This window comes from Epinephelus lanceolatus, chromosome 21 (assembly GCF_041903045.1).
Source record: "Epinephelus lanceolatus isolate andai-2023 chromosome 21, ASM4190304v1, whole genome shotgun sequence".
Lineage (NCBI taxonomy): Eukaryota > Metazoa > Chordata > Actinopteri > Perciformes > Serranidae > Epinephelus > Epinephelus lanceolatus.
The window spans coordinates 37493146-37511070 of NC_135754.1; the positions used below are offsets into that span (position 1 = coordinate 37493146).

Sequence of the window (17925 nt, forward strand, 5' to 3'; positions counted from 1 at the left end):
GCGGAGCCCATTTACTTCAATTGGTCAAGATTTTTTTGAGTCACTGTTCACCACTGAAACATGAGAAAAACAAGTGTTCTTTATAAATTCAGCGTAACCCAGGGTGAGTAATTAACAGACAAATGATCCCTCTGTGGGTGAACTCTTCCTTTAACTGGACATGAAGATGTTTTAGTGTTCAATGAGGCTCAAACTGCTACAGAGACACACAGACCTGTGTTCTTAGCTTTCACATCTGTGGGTGACATCGGGCTGTTGTTGCTCGGTGATGCTGGACTTTTGTTGGTGAGAGAAATCCTGGGCGGCTTCTTGCGTCCAATGACACCTGTCTGCCTCAAGCTCTCCAGCTCCACCTCACCTACATGCTGAGCCTCTGCGACCCAGTGGGCTCTCTTCTGCTGCAGCTCCTGCAGCACACCACCAGAGGGAGACGTTAGTCAATCAAGACTCAATGTGATGGGACTGGATTACTTTGACTCTGAATTAGAGTTTACAACAAAGTCCGTACCTCAGGTGTGTTGACCTGCGAGGCAGCGAGGCGGGCCAGACGAGCTTTCTCTTTACGAATATATTTCCTGTCGTTCTGCTGATGCTGCTGCTCCACACAAATGTCTGCCTCTGCTCTGTCGTCCTGATCCTACGAGGCAGATACAGAGAGGATTTGTTCATACATCAAGAGAGAGGGAGAGACAGAGGATGCAGGAAAAGGAGATCTGAGCTGTGAAGGTACAGAGTTATTTACCTGTGAGCACTGAGAGCCTCTGTGATTGGACAAAGCCGGGGAAATGGCTCTGAAGCTCAGCTCACTTAAGTCAGCCGCAACATTCAAATTGGAGTCTGTGGAAACAAATAACAAATCAGAACTCTTACTGCATGATTCAAAGTACCAGTTCTCCGCCGCCATAAGAGGATTTAAAGATGTTATCTTGAGCTGGGTGGTACGAGTGCTCTTAGTCTCTGTGCATAATCACCTGTGTTCTTAGCTTTGACGTCTGTGGGTGACATCGGGCTGTTGTTGCTCGGTGACGCTGGACTTTTGTTGGTGGGAGAAATCTTGGGTGGCTTCTTGCGTCCAGCTGGACCCGTCTGCCTCAGGTTTTCCAGCTCCACCTCGGCTGCATGCTGCACCTCTGCAACCCGCTGGGCTCTCTTCTGCTGCAGCTCCTGCAACACGCCACCAGAGGGAGACACAGGACAATGTAAACCATCATGATGCCAGGAGAGCATCCACAGAGAGGCTTGATTCAAATATTTGAATCAAAGTATAACTTGTTGACATCATAGTTTCAAGTACATGATCTAATACAGTAGATTTGGTTCCAACTGTAGGTCACTGTGTCACATGAGAGAATTTCCACTTGGACACAAAAGATGCTTCTGAGTTGAAGGGAGCATCCCAACCACTGGCAGTCATTTTCAGATTCCCTTCTGTATTTCTGTAATCTCATCCTCTTTTTGGCCGTGGACTAATCTCGTAGGTGGCCATTTTTAATCTCATGCCTCTGGGAGGTGAATTGTAGTAACGCTGTCACTTGTCACTAATGAGTGACAGTGTTGTTACGGTATGCCAGTGAGTCACGACCAGTGAGAAGCTCTTTCTTTGTTTCAGTAGTGAACATGCAGCAGCTTGCTGGCTGAGGGATGACAGATGAGGAGGGTTTCCTTCTATTGCCCTTAATTTAAGTTTAACCTCTAATATCTTTGCAGACGGGGTGCCGAGTCAAGGCCAGTACCCTTTAGAGTACTACGATCAGTATCCAACCCTGCTGATGGATCATGCTAATATTGACAGCTTTGCACTCTGGGTGCCAAGTCAAGCTCAGTACAGAGCGACCAACGGAGTGACCAATGGAGCAGAGCTCCGTGGCCAGCTACTCAACAGAGCTCCACTGCAGCCCTCAAAGCTCTGTGTCTGGCTTCTAGCCTTCGGGGCACACGTTATTTCCGCCTCTTATCTAAGCCCATCATTCTCACCCAAATGCGCTTTCAGATACTGGCACCAATGGATTTTACATGAATCAGTACCAATGAAATTCAATCTGTACCCTTAAAAGTACAGAGTTCAGTATCCAACCCTGCTGATGGATGGTGCTAATTTTAAGCCCTGTTTGCATTTACTGATTCTTAAATATAAGGAACAAACTGTGCTCTGTATCAGTTCAATATGGAACACGTCTTTTAGTTTCCAATCACAGGACGGATTACATATTTTACAGGACGCTTAGTAACCTCACTCACAAGTCTTTCAACTTCATGGAAACAGAATACTAAAACTGCTGCAGGTAAATCAGAGGTGAGCACCTGGATGGCAGCCAGGCGAGCCAGACGAGCTTTCTCTTCACGGATCCGTCTCCTGTCTTCATCCTTTTTCTGCTGCTGCTGCTCCAGGCGACTGTCCTCCTCTGTTCTCTCCTCCCACTCCTAAAAAGGAAAGACATCGATAGTGTTAATGCAGTCATGGAAAGAGAGCGAGAGATAAAACCAGTTTGTACCACGGAAAATAAAAGGTGGGGAGTAAGGCAGCCTGGGGACAGATGGATACCTTTCTTTTACTGGCGAGGATGCGTTTGAGCGCCGCCTGGTTAGTGTGTCGTCTCTTGGCGTGGCGTCTATACCAGCGCTGGATGGTGACTGCTGCCTGGTTCACCTGCTGAATAAACCTTCAAATACACAAAGGAGCAGCTGTGAGTGACAGAACATTAACGTGAACAGAACAGTAAACACACAGTAGAAACACAGTGGAAGCAGTGTAGGGGGTCTGACCTCTCTGCCTCCTCCTCTGTGACTTCCCTCCTGCGGGGCAGGACAGGGCTGCCGCGCTGCGCTGACACTGGAGATTTGTTGTTTGAGGTGGAGGGAGATGAAGAGAAATTCTTCTGGGACTTTGTCAGGGAGCTGTTGTCTTGTGACACCTCGTCGTTCGCTGTGGCCTTCAGGATGTTACTGAGGGAAAAATATGATTGGAAATTCTGAAAAACTTCATACAAGTTCAAAACGAGGGATAATTTGGACTTTTTTTAGTGGGTTTATATGAGGTGCTAGTCAGTGCATTACCTACAGTAGATCATGGTCAGCACGCCCCCAGTTTGGAGAAGCAGACAGGAGTACCGACACAGAAGCTAAGCAGTTTACTGCGATGGACGGGGGCAGCAGTAGAATGTATTTTAGCCACCTAAAGAAATCAGTATCAGTTTAAGTGTGCGCTATATTGAGAATATTTTCACTGCTTTACCTTTGTTTCAGACAACCCTTATCAACAGGGAATCTGTTAACAGCTTCAGTTCCCCATCTATTCTCTCATCAAGGCTGCCAGACTCCACTGACAAAAACAGTACTTTTAGCTAGCTGAACACAGGAGCTGCTGGTCTACTGCTGACTTGATTAGTTAGTTTATGTTATTGTGTGACTTTGGTGAATCCGAACTAAGCCTTGAAACACCAAAGTCACACGGAAGCACAAACATGATCGAGGCAGCAGTAGACCAGCAACTCGTGTGTTCAGCGAGCTAAAATTACTGTTTTTGTCAATGTTGTCTGGCTTTGAAGAGATCGATATAACAGCGTCAGTGGCTAGTTGGACATCACTGTCTGACAGCAAAATAAAGCTGTAAAAATATTCTAAATATGGCGTACACTTAGACTGATACTGATTTTCTTAGGTGGCTAAAGCATGCTTTGCTGCTGCCCCCGTCCATAGGCAGTTACTCCAGTACTCCAGGCTGCTTCTCCAAACTGAGTATGCCGACCGACATGTACTGTAGGTAATACACTGATTATGGATCAGTACCTCATACAACCCCACAAAGGATCCTAACTATCCCTTCTAAAATTAGAGGTGTACTATGGTGTGTTTCTGACTCAGTTGCCAACATTAAACCAAAATGGTGACAGTTGATATCTTAAACAGATATTCAGTGTAGCTTTATTTTCTATTTTCCTGAAACTTTACAGTCAATAAAATTCCAATAATTTGGAATCAAACATGTTTTTCTTCATCAGCAAAACACATTGGATAAGCTCTATTAACATCTTCAAACCCATTCAGACATACTTGAAGGACGGCCTCTGGTTGGAGCTCTTGGGCGTGAGTGGTTTCTCAGAATAGTTGTTGTGTAAGATGGTGGTGACAGAGTTCCCCACAGCTCCCTTGTTGCTCCTGTAAAAACAGAGAGGTACAGTGACACTCTGCAGGAGACAGTTTGTGTCACGTATCATGAATGCCAATGCCACCTTCTTTCACTTCACCTCCCTCAAGGCATTAAGTTTTACGGTATGTGCTTTGACACAAATTCTTCCCATGTTACAAACTCAGCCCACACAGATTTTCATGGAAGAAAAACTCAGCGTGTGGGTGAAATTCCTGTAGGCAGTATCAGCTGCCATGATCAACAGGTATGAAATATGAGAAGCAGCTAGAAATACAGAATGCAGCAGTGCAAGTAGTCACCGGATTGGAGTGGGGTTTGTTCCTGCACTGCTGTGTGTGTGTGTGTCAGAGACGCTGCCCACCTGTTGTTGGCAGTGAAGGTGGCAGCCAGAGCGATGCCAGGCTCCCTTTTCTTCAGGCTGGTGGGAGAGTCCATGCTGCCGGTGCTGCGGGAGCTGGAGTGCGGGGGGAACGCTCTGGGCTGATCGTCCTGAAAGAAGAAAAACTTGTTACATCCTCAGCTACTGTAAAATTTGACACCCTCAGGCCCCGATCACACAGAGAGCATCAGCAGCTGGAGGTGGATTTTTGTAATTGTTTATAATGTGAATGAAGCTTTTTGCTTGACATTGGTCCGGTATGGTCCAGTATATAAAAGTGTATATTAAGTCAAATGTGATGACAAATGTCAGAGTGTGTTTGGTGAGAAATACCAGGATGTTCCATGTGGTTCTGTCCGGTGAGGCTTTGCTGAGGCTGGCCAGTTTCTTGCGTCCATCTGAGCTGCTGTCAAACAGAGCCAGGTAGTCCTCACTCTGGTCCTGACTGAGAAACACACACAAGCCACACACAGGTTAGGCTCATTGTTTTATGTAGAGCAATACTGCGCTCTACTCAAATATCACAGATGGAAACATGTATCAGACACTTAGATTTAAGTTTTTCAGACTTTTTAAAGGTTTTTAACTACATTTTTGGACCGCCCATATTCTTATGTTCTGTGCTCAGGATGTTAATGTGTGAACCCCACAGTGCTCAGGTGAGGTCAGGGCTTTATAAAAAAGGCAGAGACCAGGTGCCAAACCATAAGCTGCAGGCATCTAAAGCCTAGTTCACATTACACGATTTTCACCGCGATTTTGACATCGCAGAGGATCTTGAGAGCCACCTTGGGTCAGAGGTAATAAGTTATTTAAAAGCACGATAGTATGTTGGACTGCAGTCGCTTTTTTTGGGCTTGTTTCCATAGCCCTGGTTGCTTGTTTCTCTCCCAAGATCTGGCAACACTGACAAGCCGGCCGGCAAGCAACAACAACAATGGCAGCGTCCACAGGATCACGGGGAGCGTGTTGTGTTTGGATAATAAAGAATATCCGTGCGCCATCCTTTGGCTCAGCAGTTGTGTTGTGCACGGCCCCTGCCTTTACGATGTGTCGTCTCCAACTTTGGTGACGTCACCGCATTATCTGGGGCTCTGTCTGCGAGGGCTCGGTGGAGAAATTTTGTGGTGTGCAGTGCACACACAGGTCGGAATGCATTTGGCGAGACTCACTCTGACAGAAACACACATCGCCAGGTATGAACACTCAAAAGATTACGACAGTCTCCGTGACACAAAATCAGGGTGAAAATCATGTAATGTGAACTAGGCTTAAGAGACACAGCACCAAAAAGAAAGGCAAACATAGCAAGGTGAAACACCAAACTAGACTGAATCTGAGAATCTGAGTCAGCTATTATGTTCACTTTCAAAGACACTGTTACGTTCAGTGGTAGTTTTAAAGATTTGTAAGATTAGAAATGTAGAATTTCACGTAGACGATCTCCACTCATTTTGACAGAGAGAATTAAAGGGTGGATAAATTAAATTAGATGAAATGTTTGAATCAATTAAAACTTTTTACTTTTATGGTCTAATATTTCTGAAACTGAATAAAGACATTTTAAGGTTCTGCAGAAACCCTGTAATGGACTTTTTTAAAAGGCAAGAAAATAAGTGGGTGAAAACACATTCTGGGCTCAATTTCCACACACCAAGAGCTTAGCACGACACAATACACAACTAAACAACTCGACACAAAGCAGGGACCTCGGGTCGTGGCTATTAGTGGCAGCTTTTGTGATTAAATGTTGTAATGACAGCTGCAGAAATGGGACTCATCCCCTTCTCTTCTCTTCTCCCCCCGTACTGGAATTCAGTGTGTAGCAGCTGACCGTCTGCTCGGGGGAACTCCGTTATGGATTCCATGTAAATGTGTGCATGCATATGTTGATCCTGACGGCTCAAATAGCCTCACACACCAGCACCTCCATCATGAGGCACAGATGTAGGGTGACCTCGTGTCTGGCCCGGCCTCCTCTGGTATCTGTGCTGCAGCCTGCCTGTGCTGTGCAGGGTGTTTCTGTCTGGGTCAGTATATAAATGAACATGTGTGTGAGCGTGTGTCTTCCGGAGGGGGGGGTGGGGGGTGAAGCCAGCTGGCCCAGTGAAAAGAAATCTGACAACACAGTTCAGGCAGCACATTCCTCTACTTTTTGCTTTACAAGAGGGTGGTGCACAGAGGGAGAGGGGTGGTGAGTGACCCAGTGACAGCCCTCAAAGACTCAGAGACTTGGAGGGGGTATTTAGAATGTCTTTAAATTTAAAGCCCCTCTGCGCTGCATCCTCAGGAGGGGGGGATGGCGGCAGCTGCCGAACAATAGAACCAGAGCGTGCACACACACTTCTCCTTTCACTGGCTCCTGGTGGAGGGGGTAACCTGACCCTGAGGTCCAGGCCCTCCCCCTCTAACCTGGGACAAAGAAAGTCCCTGCACCCCGCGACCCCAGCAACAGCCGCCCAGCCTCCCTCCACTCTTTATCATGCAGGAGCTGGCGCGCCACAATTCCCATTGTCCGAGCTGCTGAGGCTTCAGGGCTGCCAGCTGTTGCTCACTGAAGAGAGGCACTCTGGTTTAAAGAGCAAAGAGGGCTGAGCTGCTGGCAACATGAGCTCCACGACTGTCTGACACACATTATCTAAACATTCTTTTCTTTCACTTCCAAAAACACGTCCTTCATATTTCAGACACATGTATGTTACTGCATAGTTTATCTGGCGATCTAACTGAGAAGAACAAGTTTTGCCTGGGGCTTTGCAGAACACATCCATCAGCACATAGTGTACAATATGCAGTTCAGTGTGTCAATGTCAGTGATAAGGAACGCAGAAAACTGGCCCTGAAAAATAAGAGGTGATACTGACTCACTGATCTGCAGGTAAATGTGTTACAAGCATGGATATTCTCAATATTCTTATCGACCTTCGACAGCTTTGTTTTGCAGATACGTGCCTGATGTATAAATTAATTCATGGTCTTGCGCCACCACCACTTAAATGTGTAGCATTCTATGAGCTTCAATTTTTTTTATTAACAACCCTTAAAACACGGGTCAAGCTAAACCAATCATGTGATCACTTATCTAAACCTTTGTATGAACCAACTGTTTTCCAGAAGTATATGATGTATATTTTGTATGACATTAAATAGGCTACATAATGTTTGTAAGGTGAGATGTTCCAGAAAATGCGGGTGTGAATGCTGCATGTTGAAAAGCTGATGCGACAAATAGATTTCATATATATATATATATATATATATATATATATATACATATATATATATATAATATTTCAAGTTATAATGGGATTTGAAAGTGGAGTGGAATTTGTGTCAAATTTAACATTTCTAGAAAACGATGAATATTTCGGAATATTTGAAAGATATGAATGATAAAAAATACAAGCATGCATGTCCTAACTGAGCTGAATATTTTGATGTTTGAATGAGTTTGTATGTTGAAAAATGTGGAAGAGGTAGAGTGACAAAAAAGTGGGGAGAAGTTTGGCGAAGAATAACAAGGGGTGGGAATGCTTTGTAGAAGTCGCACCAGATCAATACCATGTAAGTTTTATCCAGTGTAAAATACTGCCACAGTGCTAACATTTTGCTACTGACTAATATTCCACTATTTGCTGGAGATCTCTGCTCTAAAAGAGGAGCTGCCAATGGCTACACAGCTCAACTTGCTGTGCAGGCTTTAAAGGGATAGTGCAGCCAAAAATGAAAATTCAGCCATTATCTACTCACCCATATGCCGAGGGAGGCTCAGGTGAAGTTTCCTCAGAGAGTCCTCACATCACTTCTGGAGTGTTGCTACCTCCTCTCCCCTTGGATCTCTCCAAGTGATGTGAGGACTCTGAAACTTCACCTGAGCCTCCCTCGGCATATGGGTGAGTAGATAATGGCTGAATTTTCATTTTTGGGTGCACTATCCCTTTAAAGCAGCAAAGAGGAAATGATTTCCAGAAAAAAAAGCTGTTTTATTCCAATGTAAAACTACTTTAAAATGTATGAATAAATGACATGGTACTGGATCAGTTCACAGACTCGCGTACTTGAGCACCCCAATCAGGTTTTACAGACAGCATCGGGGGCATTTCAGATCTCCACTCATTTTGACAGAGAGAATTAAAGGGTGGATAAAATAAATTAGATGAAATGTTTGCATCAATTAAAACAGTTGTTTTCATTGTAGATGAACGGCAGGTGCGCTAAAATGCCAGAGCGACGCCCAAATGACATCCAAGCGTTCCTAAGCACCTATTTTTCAAGGTGCTGAGATAAACAGTTTAACTTCTGCAGCAGCACGCACCCAATGTCATGTGATGAGGAACAAACAATCACAGCTGACAGATATCTTTCCCTTCTTCCGTAAATACCAGTTTGTGGTTAATATGGCTGTGCAGGGCTTCCCACAGCTTTAGGCCTACACACTTAAAAAAACAGCGCCTGAAAGAAAATCAGCTCTGCTCTCAGGATGGCAGGTGAGTAGGCTGCCTCCAAGCAGCAGCCTGCCTCCGCGCTCTTGAAAGTTGGCACTGAAGAGCACCCAGCACCCTACTTTGTGTTTTCCAGGCTGTTAAGAATGCAGCATGTGTATGGCCCCTTATAGTTGCAGTGTTTTTGCATCAGCAGGTGTGTATGCATGTGTGTGTTTGTACCTTAAACTGATGTTGGCCTGCTGATTAACCTGAGTGGTGCTGTTGGAGCGCCTCAGGTTCTTAATGGAGCGGGAGCTACCAAAGCTGGCATCACCCTGTGGATTAAAAGCTTTGTTAATGAATCATAAGATCTGTTTGCAAACACCACACAGTCGGATGATTCTGAAACAACCTAAAAGACCTGAATTTGCTCTTTGCTGCATCTTGATTAGATTATAACTCGTAAACAACCAGCAGCTCCACTCTGCTGCCAGTACACATATGGCAGTTACTCACCAGGGTGTTGCGTTTTCCTCTGCTGTCACTCGCCACAGAAACCGACACAGAGCGAGAGAAGTACTTCCCCGGCGATGCACTGCTGGGTCTTTTGGACATAGAGAGCTGGGAGCCTGACAAGCAGAGGTCCAAGGCATCTCCTGAGACACCTGTCGGGATGGATGAAGGGCTGCGTGTTGTATGCATCCTTTGAAAACCTGAAACAGAGTCAGACAGGCTTGGATATAAGACACAATAGGATACACATGCTATTAGCCTGAGGACTGTGGGAGCAACCATAACAACAGAGGAAGTAACAGCCACTTTCCCCCTGATTGTTTTGTCTCCCAGGGAAACCAACAACAAAACCACTCACTATTTTTACTACAGCTGGGACAGAGAACCAGCTCAAGTCACAGTTTGAAGGAGTAACTAACAATACTGACAGTTGGTGGGTCATGTTCTGTGTCTTAACAGCTAAATGTTTATCATGTTAGCCACAAGCTAAGCCAGTTAATATAAATAAAATGTAATGCTGCTAAAGCTACAAGGCTAACATGTTTCAGAGTGGCTCTCCGCAAACATATGCTTACTCTTTACAACATATTACCATTGCTGCTACACTGTGGCAGGTGTGTGTTAGCTCTGTTAGGGACTGTTTGTTACTTAAATCTAAAAGATAATCCTATAAAATAATGCTAAAAATAATCCCTTTGCACCAGATAGAAAACATTGAAATCTGTTTTCAAGTTTTTTAACTCAAACATCCTCCGGCGTGCCAAGTTACTGATATTACCACTGTTGTGAACAGTTTATTTGGGAAAGCTTTACAAGCACAGTTTGTGTAATGCTGCAATTTGTAGGGAGGTTTTGTATTTTGCTTAAGAGTTAAGCTGTTTGCTTTGGTGTTAACTGTCACTTCTTTGTGATGGTCCCTCAAGCTGTCAAAGCTAGCATGGAGCCCACATGGTAACTAACTGCACTCCCTGAGGAAATATGATCACTTTTTTGGAAAAACAAAAGAGTGATTCCAGAGAGAAGCAGACAGAGGGGTCTACAGTCTGTGTTTGAAGGATATATCCAGGATGTCAAACTGACTCAGCAGCAACAACAGGTTAAAAAGACAAAGATAGTTAGAAGCTAAAGCCGAACTATAGGCTACAGATCACAGTGTAAAAGTGAACCACCACATCACTGCTGATCACCACACAAGACAATGAATATAAAGGGAAACTTTGCTGATATTGAACCAGTTGTGTGGCATCGCAGTGTGTGCAGATGAACAGTGTTTGGCTTCCCCTGGAGCTCCCCACTCATTCACCGGTGGAGGTCCAGCAACAGAGGTCCGGGCGCTGGTGGTACAGGGGAAGCCAAACACCGTTCATCTGCACACACTGCGATGACACATGGCTGGTTGAATATCAGCAAAGTTTCCCTGCTTCCTGTACAGCAGGCTAGATCTTTATTCAGTGTTGTAATCATTAAAAAGCAAAGCAGCACGTATTTAATCAAAAAGCTACACTTTCAGTGGCAAGCTAGCAAAGGAGCCATACAAATACCGTGTTTGTTGCACCCTCGAATTCATTGTTTTTAATGTAGACTTGCAGCAGGCACACTCAAGTGCCACAGCAACGCCGTTGCAGCGTGCACGCATTCTCAAGCGCCTATTTTTCAGGGTGCAATGGCTGCGCCCTGAGATAAACTGAACTCAACTTCTGGAACGCAGCAGCACGCACCACACGTTATGTGACGAGGACCAACCATTCACAGCCGAGAGATATCCTTACCTTCATCTGTACATATTGGTCTATGTGCAAAGGGCGCCTGGAAGAAGATCAACTCTGCACTCAGGATTTCAGGTAAATAGGCTATGATATGGTGCTTGTTGAGGTTGCTTAGCAACCTCAGATGCAACCTGCTGCTGCACCCTTGAAAGCTGGCACAGAAAAGGTACATGAGTAGCACCCAGCAGCAGCAGATGGAGCATGTGTACGGCCCCTAACACTTTATTTATTAGGGGTTGATTTCAATTTTGCAACAAAGAAGAACATCTGTGTCCTTCCTCTCCAGCTCAGGAGTATGATTAATACACAGTGTGCCCCAGGCACGTTCATCTCAAAACACCAGCCAACACTGAAATGAAGAAAATCTGAAATGACCCGGCTGTGCAGTTGTTAGACCCTCTTCAAAGCTGGCTGATGATACACAATGATTGGACAGGTGGGACTAAGCCAAGGGTCAATACCTGTATTTGGCGTGAATATTAGAAAATGGTTATTAATGGTGGAGGGAGGAGGGTCATGGATTTCTGCCAGTCACTCAGGGAGGCTCAAGGAAAATATCTGTAGCTCAGGGGAGGGTCAAGATTAAAAGAAACAGTCACACCGCAGCCACTCTGCTCCCCTGATAAATACAGCACAGTCCCTTAGCTAAGGTTATCATCTCCCATCACAAAAACAAGACTGAAGAATGACAGGTGTGATAAATATCGTTACACAGCACTAGCTTGAGTAAAAACACAGTTGTCTGCAGCTAACTTTAGTTCACACACAGTAATACTTGCATGCTAGCTGTTGCTACACTACACGACCCGCACAGTAAGCTAACAGTCATTATACCGTTACTAATGGTTCATGTGGAGTTAACGTTGACCGGGACAGATTATCCCCAACTGATGCAAATCTGGATGTTTTACATTGTAACGTCATTTAAACGCGATACAGTTAATTTACACTTTTGTAATTAAAATACAATCGCATTTCCTTTCAGCGGTCACACTGACGTTAACGGTTATATCCTTAATAAGTTGGTTGAAATTAAAAACGGCTGTTTTCCAGATGAAGTCTGATGAAGGAAAAGCGTTACTAGCTAACGTCTTTAACGTTTCTCCGTCAAGCACAAACTAATGTTAGCTACTAAAACAACTTAGCGTTCAGTAACGTTACTCACTTCAGGAGCTGGATGGCACCATGTCTGAAAATCTCTTTACACTTCCACGGCTGTGTTTTAATTCCCAAAACGGTCCTTGTGACACCAGTGAAAGTCCTCCGTTTACTCAGTGGACAAATACTGGGAACCAAATAATCTCTGTGGTAACAACACAGATAACAGCCGCCCCTCCACGTCTGTGATTGGTGGAGAGGGAACAATGTCGCTGTATGCGTGCATCTGATTGGCTGAGCGGGGATGTCAGTCCGCTATGTGGATTCCAGGGGGCGTGGCTTGAACAACGGTTTGGTTGACTTTGCAAAGGTAGGTGTGATGGTAGATTTACATTTTCAGTGTTGGGAAATAAACTCTGTGTTTATTCACAGTTACTTCACTAATTGTTCCCTGACTCCTCGTTATTATACTGTATTATACTGAACATTAACATAATGAATAAAACAAATGCTTTTATTGCCCCACCAGACATCTCAAAGTGTTGGAAAGATTTAAAGCAGACCAGTGGTTTTAGTGATTTTTACACTAAGATGGACCCATGTGTCTGAAATAAAGTTAAAACAAAGCTGAAATGGATTCTGAATTGAACCATTGGGCCACTTTTGCAAAATGACAGGAGACAAGTGGCCCGTTAGAAACCCCAGTGAGGGCAGTGTCAGCTGCCTGAATCAAGCCAGCTGATTTGAGTCTCAGCCGAGTTGGGCAACTAGACCAGGCCGGCTGATTTGGCCCAATTCTGGGGCGCGTTCATACCGAGTCTCAGCTGAGTCAGGCAACCGGATGTAACTCGGCTAATTTAATCCGGCATGCCGAGTTTGGGCCGATGCTGGGCCGGGTCATTTCTGATCACGCCCCAGTGATGGCAATGTCAGCAGCAGGAACCAGGCCAGCTGATTTGGCCCGATTCTGGGCCAGGTCATTTTGGCTACCTGGGACGCTTATTAGCTTTTTTTTTTTTAATTCAACAGTATAAAAGATAAAATAATTGCCTGTTTTCAACCTTTCATTGTTTGTTGTCCTCACTCATCTTCACCAAGGAGCAAATCCAGTCGCAGGATTTGGCAGGTGTAGGTGAGAGTGTTTCTAGAAGGTCCAGGGAATCCTCCTGTGGCAATTCTTCTGATAACAAGCTTTATTTTGATATTTTAATTCACTCTGGCACCTTATTTATATTAATCTTTTTTTTAAAAAAAGTTCCTAATGTGAATCAATTTATTTACATTTTTAAGTAAGAAATAGTCAGTGGTCCACGTTTGGCCCACAGGCTGCAAATTGAATATCACTGCTTTAGACGTAACATGTACTTTTAATAAGTCAGATAAACAGCATTCAGTTTGGTCTTTTACTGTCATTATTCAAAATGAGTACATATGTACAGATTAATGTATTTGATGCAACGTCATATTTTGTGCTCCACACGATGGATTGCAGTGTAACCTTTATTATTCAGATTTTGATTATTCTCAGTAATTTCCACAATCACAAATCTCATTGGTCTGACTCTAAACCCTACTTTCATTGGTTTATTGTTGAACTCAAGTTATATGACACCTTACTAGAAAATGTGAAGAACAAAAAAGCTACAAAGACTTTCAATATTTTAAAGGAATTACGTTTTCTTTGAACACACGTGTTTGACTTTTAATGACCACTGAATACTTTGTTGAACTATAAACACCACTGAATTCATACCATTGGAATATTTTACTTTTTTATTAAACCAAATATCTGAATTTATATGTTCTTAATTCACCTCTTTGACATTCAAGTATGACATTTCTCAATAAGTACTTTCAATCTAAAAAATAACGCTGAAAAGTTTTGAAATGAAATAGAATCAGTCAAATTTGATTAGTCCTAATCAATAACTCCTAATTCATTTATGAGATTGAAAAATTAAAAGTTAAAAATTTTTTTTTTTTTTTTTAATTTTTCAACTTGAATGGCACCCCAGATTTGCTTGATTTTTTTTTTATCTTTTTTTTTTTTTTTTTTTTTTTTTACAATTTGAATTTTCCAATAAGCAATTTAAAAAAACAAATTCAGGACAAATAATGCAAATATAATAATTTTATCTATTTGTTTTAATTAAAATTGCAAATTAAAAAAAATAAAATTCAAAATTCAAAGAGGTGAGTTAGAAGATTTAGTTAGAGATTCAGATAGATGGTTTTTGGAGTAAAATATTTGTATGCGATGAATTCAGTGGCGTTTATTTTTTAATTTTAAATATTGGATTTTTTTTACTTGAATTTCTGGATTTTATTTTGTTAACTTTAAAAATATATATATATTCAAATTCAGAAAAATGTCAACTAGTTTTTTTTAGTTTGAAATTGCAAATCTAAAAAAATTTATATTTTTTATTCAAAGAGGTGAATTTAGAACAAATAAATTCAGATATGCAGTTTTTAAAGTAAAATAATTCAGTGCTACGAAATCAGTGTTTAATTCCCAATACAAAGGATTCAGTGGCTGCTAAAATTCAAATACTCTTCTTTGTTTCCATACAAATGGCTTTAAATGACTGGACTCTGAATTCCTCTGGCTTGTGCAAAGTTGTCTTTTATTTATCTTATTTTTTTGTATGACAATTATTACAATGCTTCATTGTAAATAAAGACCGTTTTGAAAAACAAATATACAGAAACATTTAATAACATGCCCTTTATATGGAATGCATTTATCACAGACACCCAGTCTTAATCCAGACATCCCATTAGTAATATATCAGTAGCAACACAATGACTTGACATCAAAGATCAAAAATATTCAGCTGAGACAATTTATCTCCGTTTGAACTCTACAGCAGCCCTCCACACGTCTGCCCCTTGTCCCACTGTGATGTCCTCTGGTAAAGAGTCGAGCTCCTGCAGTGGTGGAAGGTCTTTCTGCTCCAAATGGACCTCTAAGGTGGACCTGAGGCTGGACACAGCAGGGAGGGAGGGCACGAAGAAAACAAGAGTTAGCACCACATTGTTTCCACCGCCAGCGTTCCTATTCACCTCCCTGCCCAGCTGCTGCTTCAATAGCAATGACCTGTGGCTGAAGGGATACAACTTAAGCTGCTTTCCCCTGACAGATGGCTGCCTGGAGGGGTCACGCTCCGCTCCTGGAAGTCAAAAGGCTCCAGATCCCAGGGGAGAGCCCTGGGTGAGACCTCCACACTTTGCTCTGATTAAAGCTGTCGAGGATCAATGGATTCCTTCAGACTGAGGTGGTAATCTCTGAGCTGACAATAGGCACACTTCTTACACCCATGAGCTCAGTAAGAATTCCTAAAAACACATCTGGAGTAAACTGATGCCAATAAATCAAATGTTTGGGGATTGTTTTAGCATTTGGTGCATCACCTCCAACAGAAACCCACAAATGGTAAACTGGCTGTTTTCTCTATGGGGGGGAGTGTACAAATGGCGTGCACTTACTCCCAGTGTGGCTGGTAACCCTCCTCAGGCACAGCATTGCTCGTCTTCAGCAGCAGAATTTCATGCAACTCCAAAGAGAAAGTCTCAACATCTGTGACAGCGAGGAAGACCTTCAGGCCCTTCCTCTCCTCCTCAGACAGCTTCTGCTGGAACTCTGAGGGCAGCCTCTGAAACGGGTCCTGAAACATGATCATAAACTAAATGTTATCAAAGTTTAACGTGATAAAAAAAACCACACAACAAAGTAGCTTGTAGCAGAAACTGCAGCACAGAGAGAAATCCTCAAATTCAGTTTTTATTGGGGTCAAACTCTGGGCGCCTGCCGTGTCAGACGGCACACTTTCAAAGGATTACAGCCCAGAAAATTTAACTCTTCGTGGTGTTTGGGGTCAGTCACTGGCAGCCAGCAGGGGTCACGAGTGAAAATAATGACTGACGAGTGAAAATGGCTTGGTGTAGGCACAGTTTAAAGCTGCAGTAGTCAGTTTTATGTTGGCGTCACGGGGCAAAAACCCATATACTCTGAGTATTTTGTAATTCAAGTGATCTGAGAGGAAACTAGACTTCTGCACCTCCTCTTGGCTCTGTCTTCATGATTTAGGAAATCTAGCCCATGACAGGAGACTTTGGCCAATCACAGGTCATTTCAGAGAGAGGGCGTTGCTTTTGGCTGTTCTACAAATGCAGATTAGCGTGCACGTCCGTTCAGGTGGTGAAAGTCTAATTCGATGGCAGAGAGTCTTTCAGAGAAAGTTGCTATTCCAGCATTGGCAACGACTGTCTACACAGCAAGGCAACACAAAAAAGAGACAAACTTATCAAAAAAGAGTCTAGAAGAGAGTTTAGCCGCTTGAATCACAGTGTGTCCTCCGCTTCACCTCCCACCGCTACAAACCATCTCACCGTGAGGAGAGCGGGCAGCAGCTCCAGAGGCGGAGCCCTAGTTGGCAGCTGCAGTTACCTGAATTCAGCCTTCGCAACCCCCAGCTCCGGGGACTTGACAGCCCTGACTCCCCGATGGATCAGCAAACTTTCTGTTGCTGCCATTACTGAGGTTAGACCCGGCCTGGAGCAGCTGATTGATGAAGGGAGTCAGCTGATAGATCACATGATTCCTTTTTATGCAACCTATCTCATTCAGGGCGCCCTATTTAGACTGCTCTGACCTGCCTACTGTTGCTGCTTCCTCTGCAAGCTGCTATGCAACCCACCTCCACCCCAGCTCCTCCTTTTCATGTTGCGTCTGACTTATCAGTGTCATTTCTGATTGTCATTGATGCTGCTCTGTTCTGTTCCTGGGGGGTCTTTGCTGCTGCTTTCTCTGCCTTAGGCTTTCCATGTAGGCACATGGAAGGGCAGAGAGGTTCCAAAACAGAGCCATACCACCAAATATAATACTGCGAATAGAAATAAAGTTTTCTTTGACTAAAGTGGTCCTGACTGTTTATTAACACTTACTTGGTTCCTGTTCAGCATCAGCTCAGATTTCCACGCAGTCAGGAGCTGCCAGGTGAATATGCTGCTTTCAAGTTTGCTATCTCCAAGACCCTATGAAGAAAACGAAGCAGGCAGGTTTAATATTTTACAAGAACATACCAGTATTTTGTTTGCAAGTTTTTGCTCCTGAATTGTGTGTTTTGCTGTATTTGTTTCCAGCCATTCATTCCTTTCTGTTCAGCAAACTCGTGAAACTTGCCTGACTTCTGTAATCCATCACTGTGAACACAAACTCTTCACTGTCAATTTTACATTATAGTTGCTGGGTGATGCAGAATGACTTTAAACATGTGCACTGCAGTATTTAAAGACAACACCTGAACTTGTTCACTGTGGTGGATTACATTGTTTATGTAAGATTCAAAAGTCTCCTAACAGCTTGTCATATCTTGCAGAAATCAATGGACGCCAACAAAATGTCTGGAAAGGTAAGTTTTAACAAATTAAACTTTTGTTGTAATGAAAAGTACAATGTAGACTCCTGATTGCACACTTTCATGTCATTTATTTCCACACATTAGTATCAATAGTAATCGGTTTATAGAAAGGAGTGCATTGTGTACAAAATGAGCTCATCATAATCACATTCTTTGCATAGCAGTGTTTTAGTGG

General features: G+C 43.3%; 2 protein-coding genes across 4 annotated transcripts in view; both read right to left on the bottom strand.

Moving 5' to 3' along the window:
* The window catches only part of cep131 (centrosomal protein 131), a 35225-nt gene extending 22694 nt beyond the window's left edge, over window positions 1-12531 (bottom strand). For both annotated transcript variants that reach the window (XM_033611409.2, XM_033611408.2), the window contains exons 1-13: window positions 12395-12531; window positions 9467-9663; window positions 9191-9285; window positions 4860-4971; window positions 4509-4636; window positions 4051-4155; window positions 2764-2943; window positions 2543-2660; window positions 2302-2421; window positions 972-1164; window positions 743-837; window positions 509-637; window positions 215-407 (exon numbers count right to left, since the gene is read on the bottom strand). In XM_033611409.2, coding sequence (XP_033467300.1) covers window positions 215-407; window positions 509-637; window positions 743-837; window positions 972-1164; window positions 2302-2421; window positions 2543-2660; window positions 2764-2943; window positions 4051-4155; window positions 4509-4636; window positions 4860-4971; window positions 9191-9285; window positions 9467-9652 — 1654 coding nt within the window. In that variant the 5' untranslated portion in view covers window positions 9653-9663; window positions 12395-12531. The remainder of the gene's footprint in view (window positions 1-214; window positions 408-508; window positions 638-742; window positions 838-971; window positions 1165-2301; window positions 2422-2542; window positions 2661-2763; window positions 2944-4050; window positions 4156-4508; window positions 4637-4859; window positions 4972-9190; window positions 9286-9466; window positions 9664-12394) is intronic.
* A 2404-nt stretch (window positions 12532-14935) lies between these two features.
* rnf213b (ring finger protein 213b) overlaps window positions 14936-17925 on the bottom strand; it is a 49902-nt gene continuing 46912 nt past the window's right edge. For both annotated transcript variants that reach the window (XM_078163702.1, XM_033611447.2), the window contains exons 63-65: window positions 17275-17364; window positions 15817-15995; window positions 14936-15313 (exon numbers count right to left, since the gene is read on the bottom strand). In XM_078163702.1, coding sequence (XP_078019828.1) covers window positions 15175-15313; window positions 15817-15995; window positions 17275-17364 — 408 coding nt within the window. In that variant the 3' untranslated portion in view covers window positions 14936-15174. The remainder of the gene's footprint in view (window positions 15314-15816; window positions 15996-17274; window positions 17365-17925) is intronic.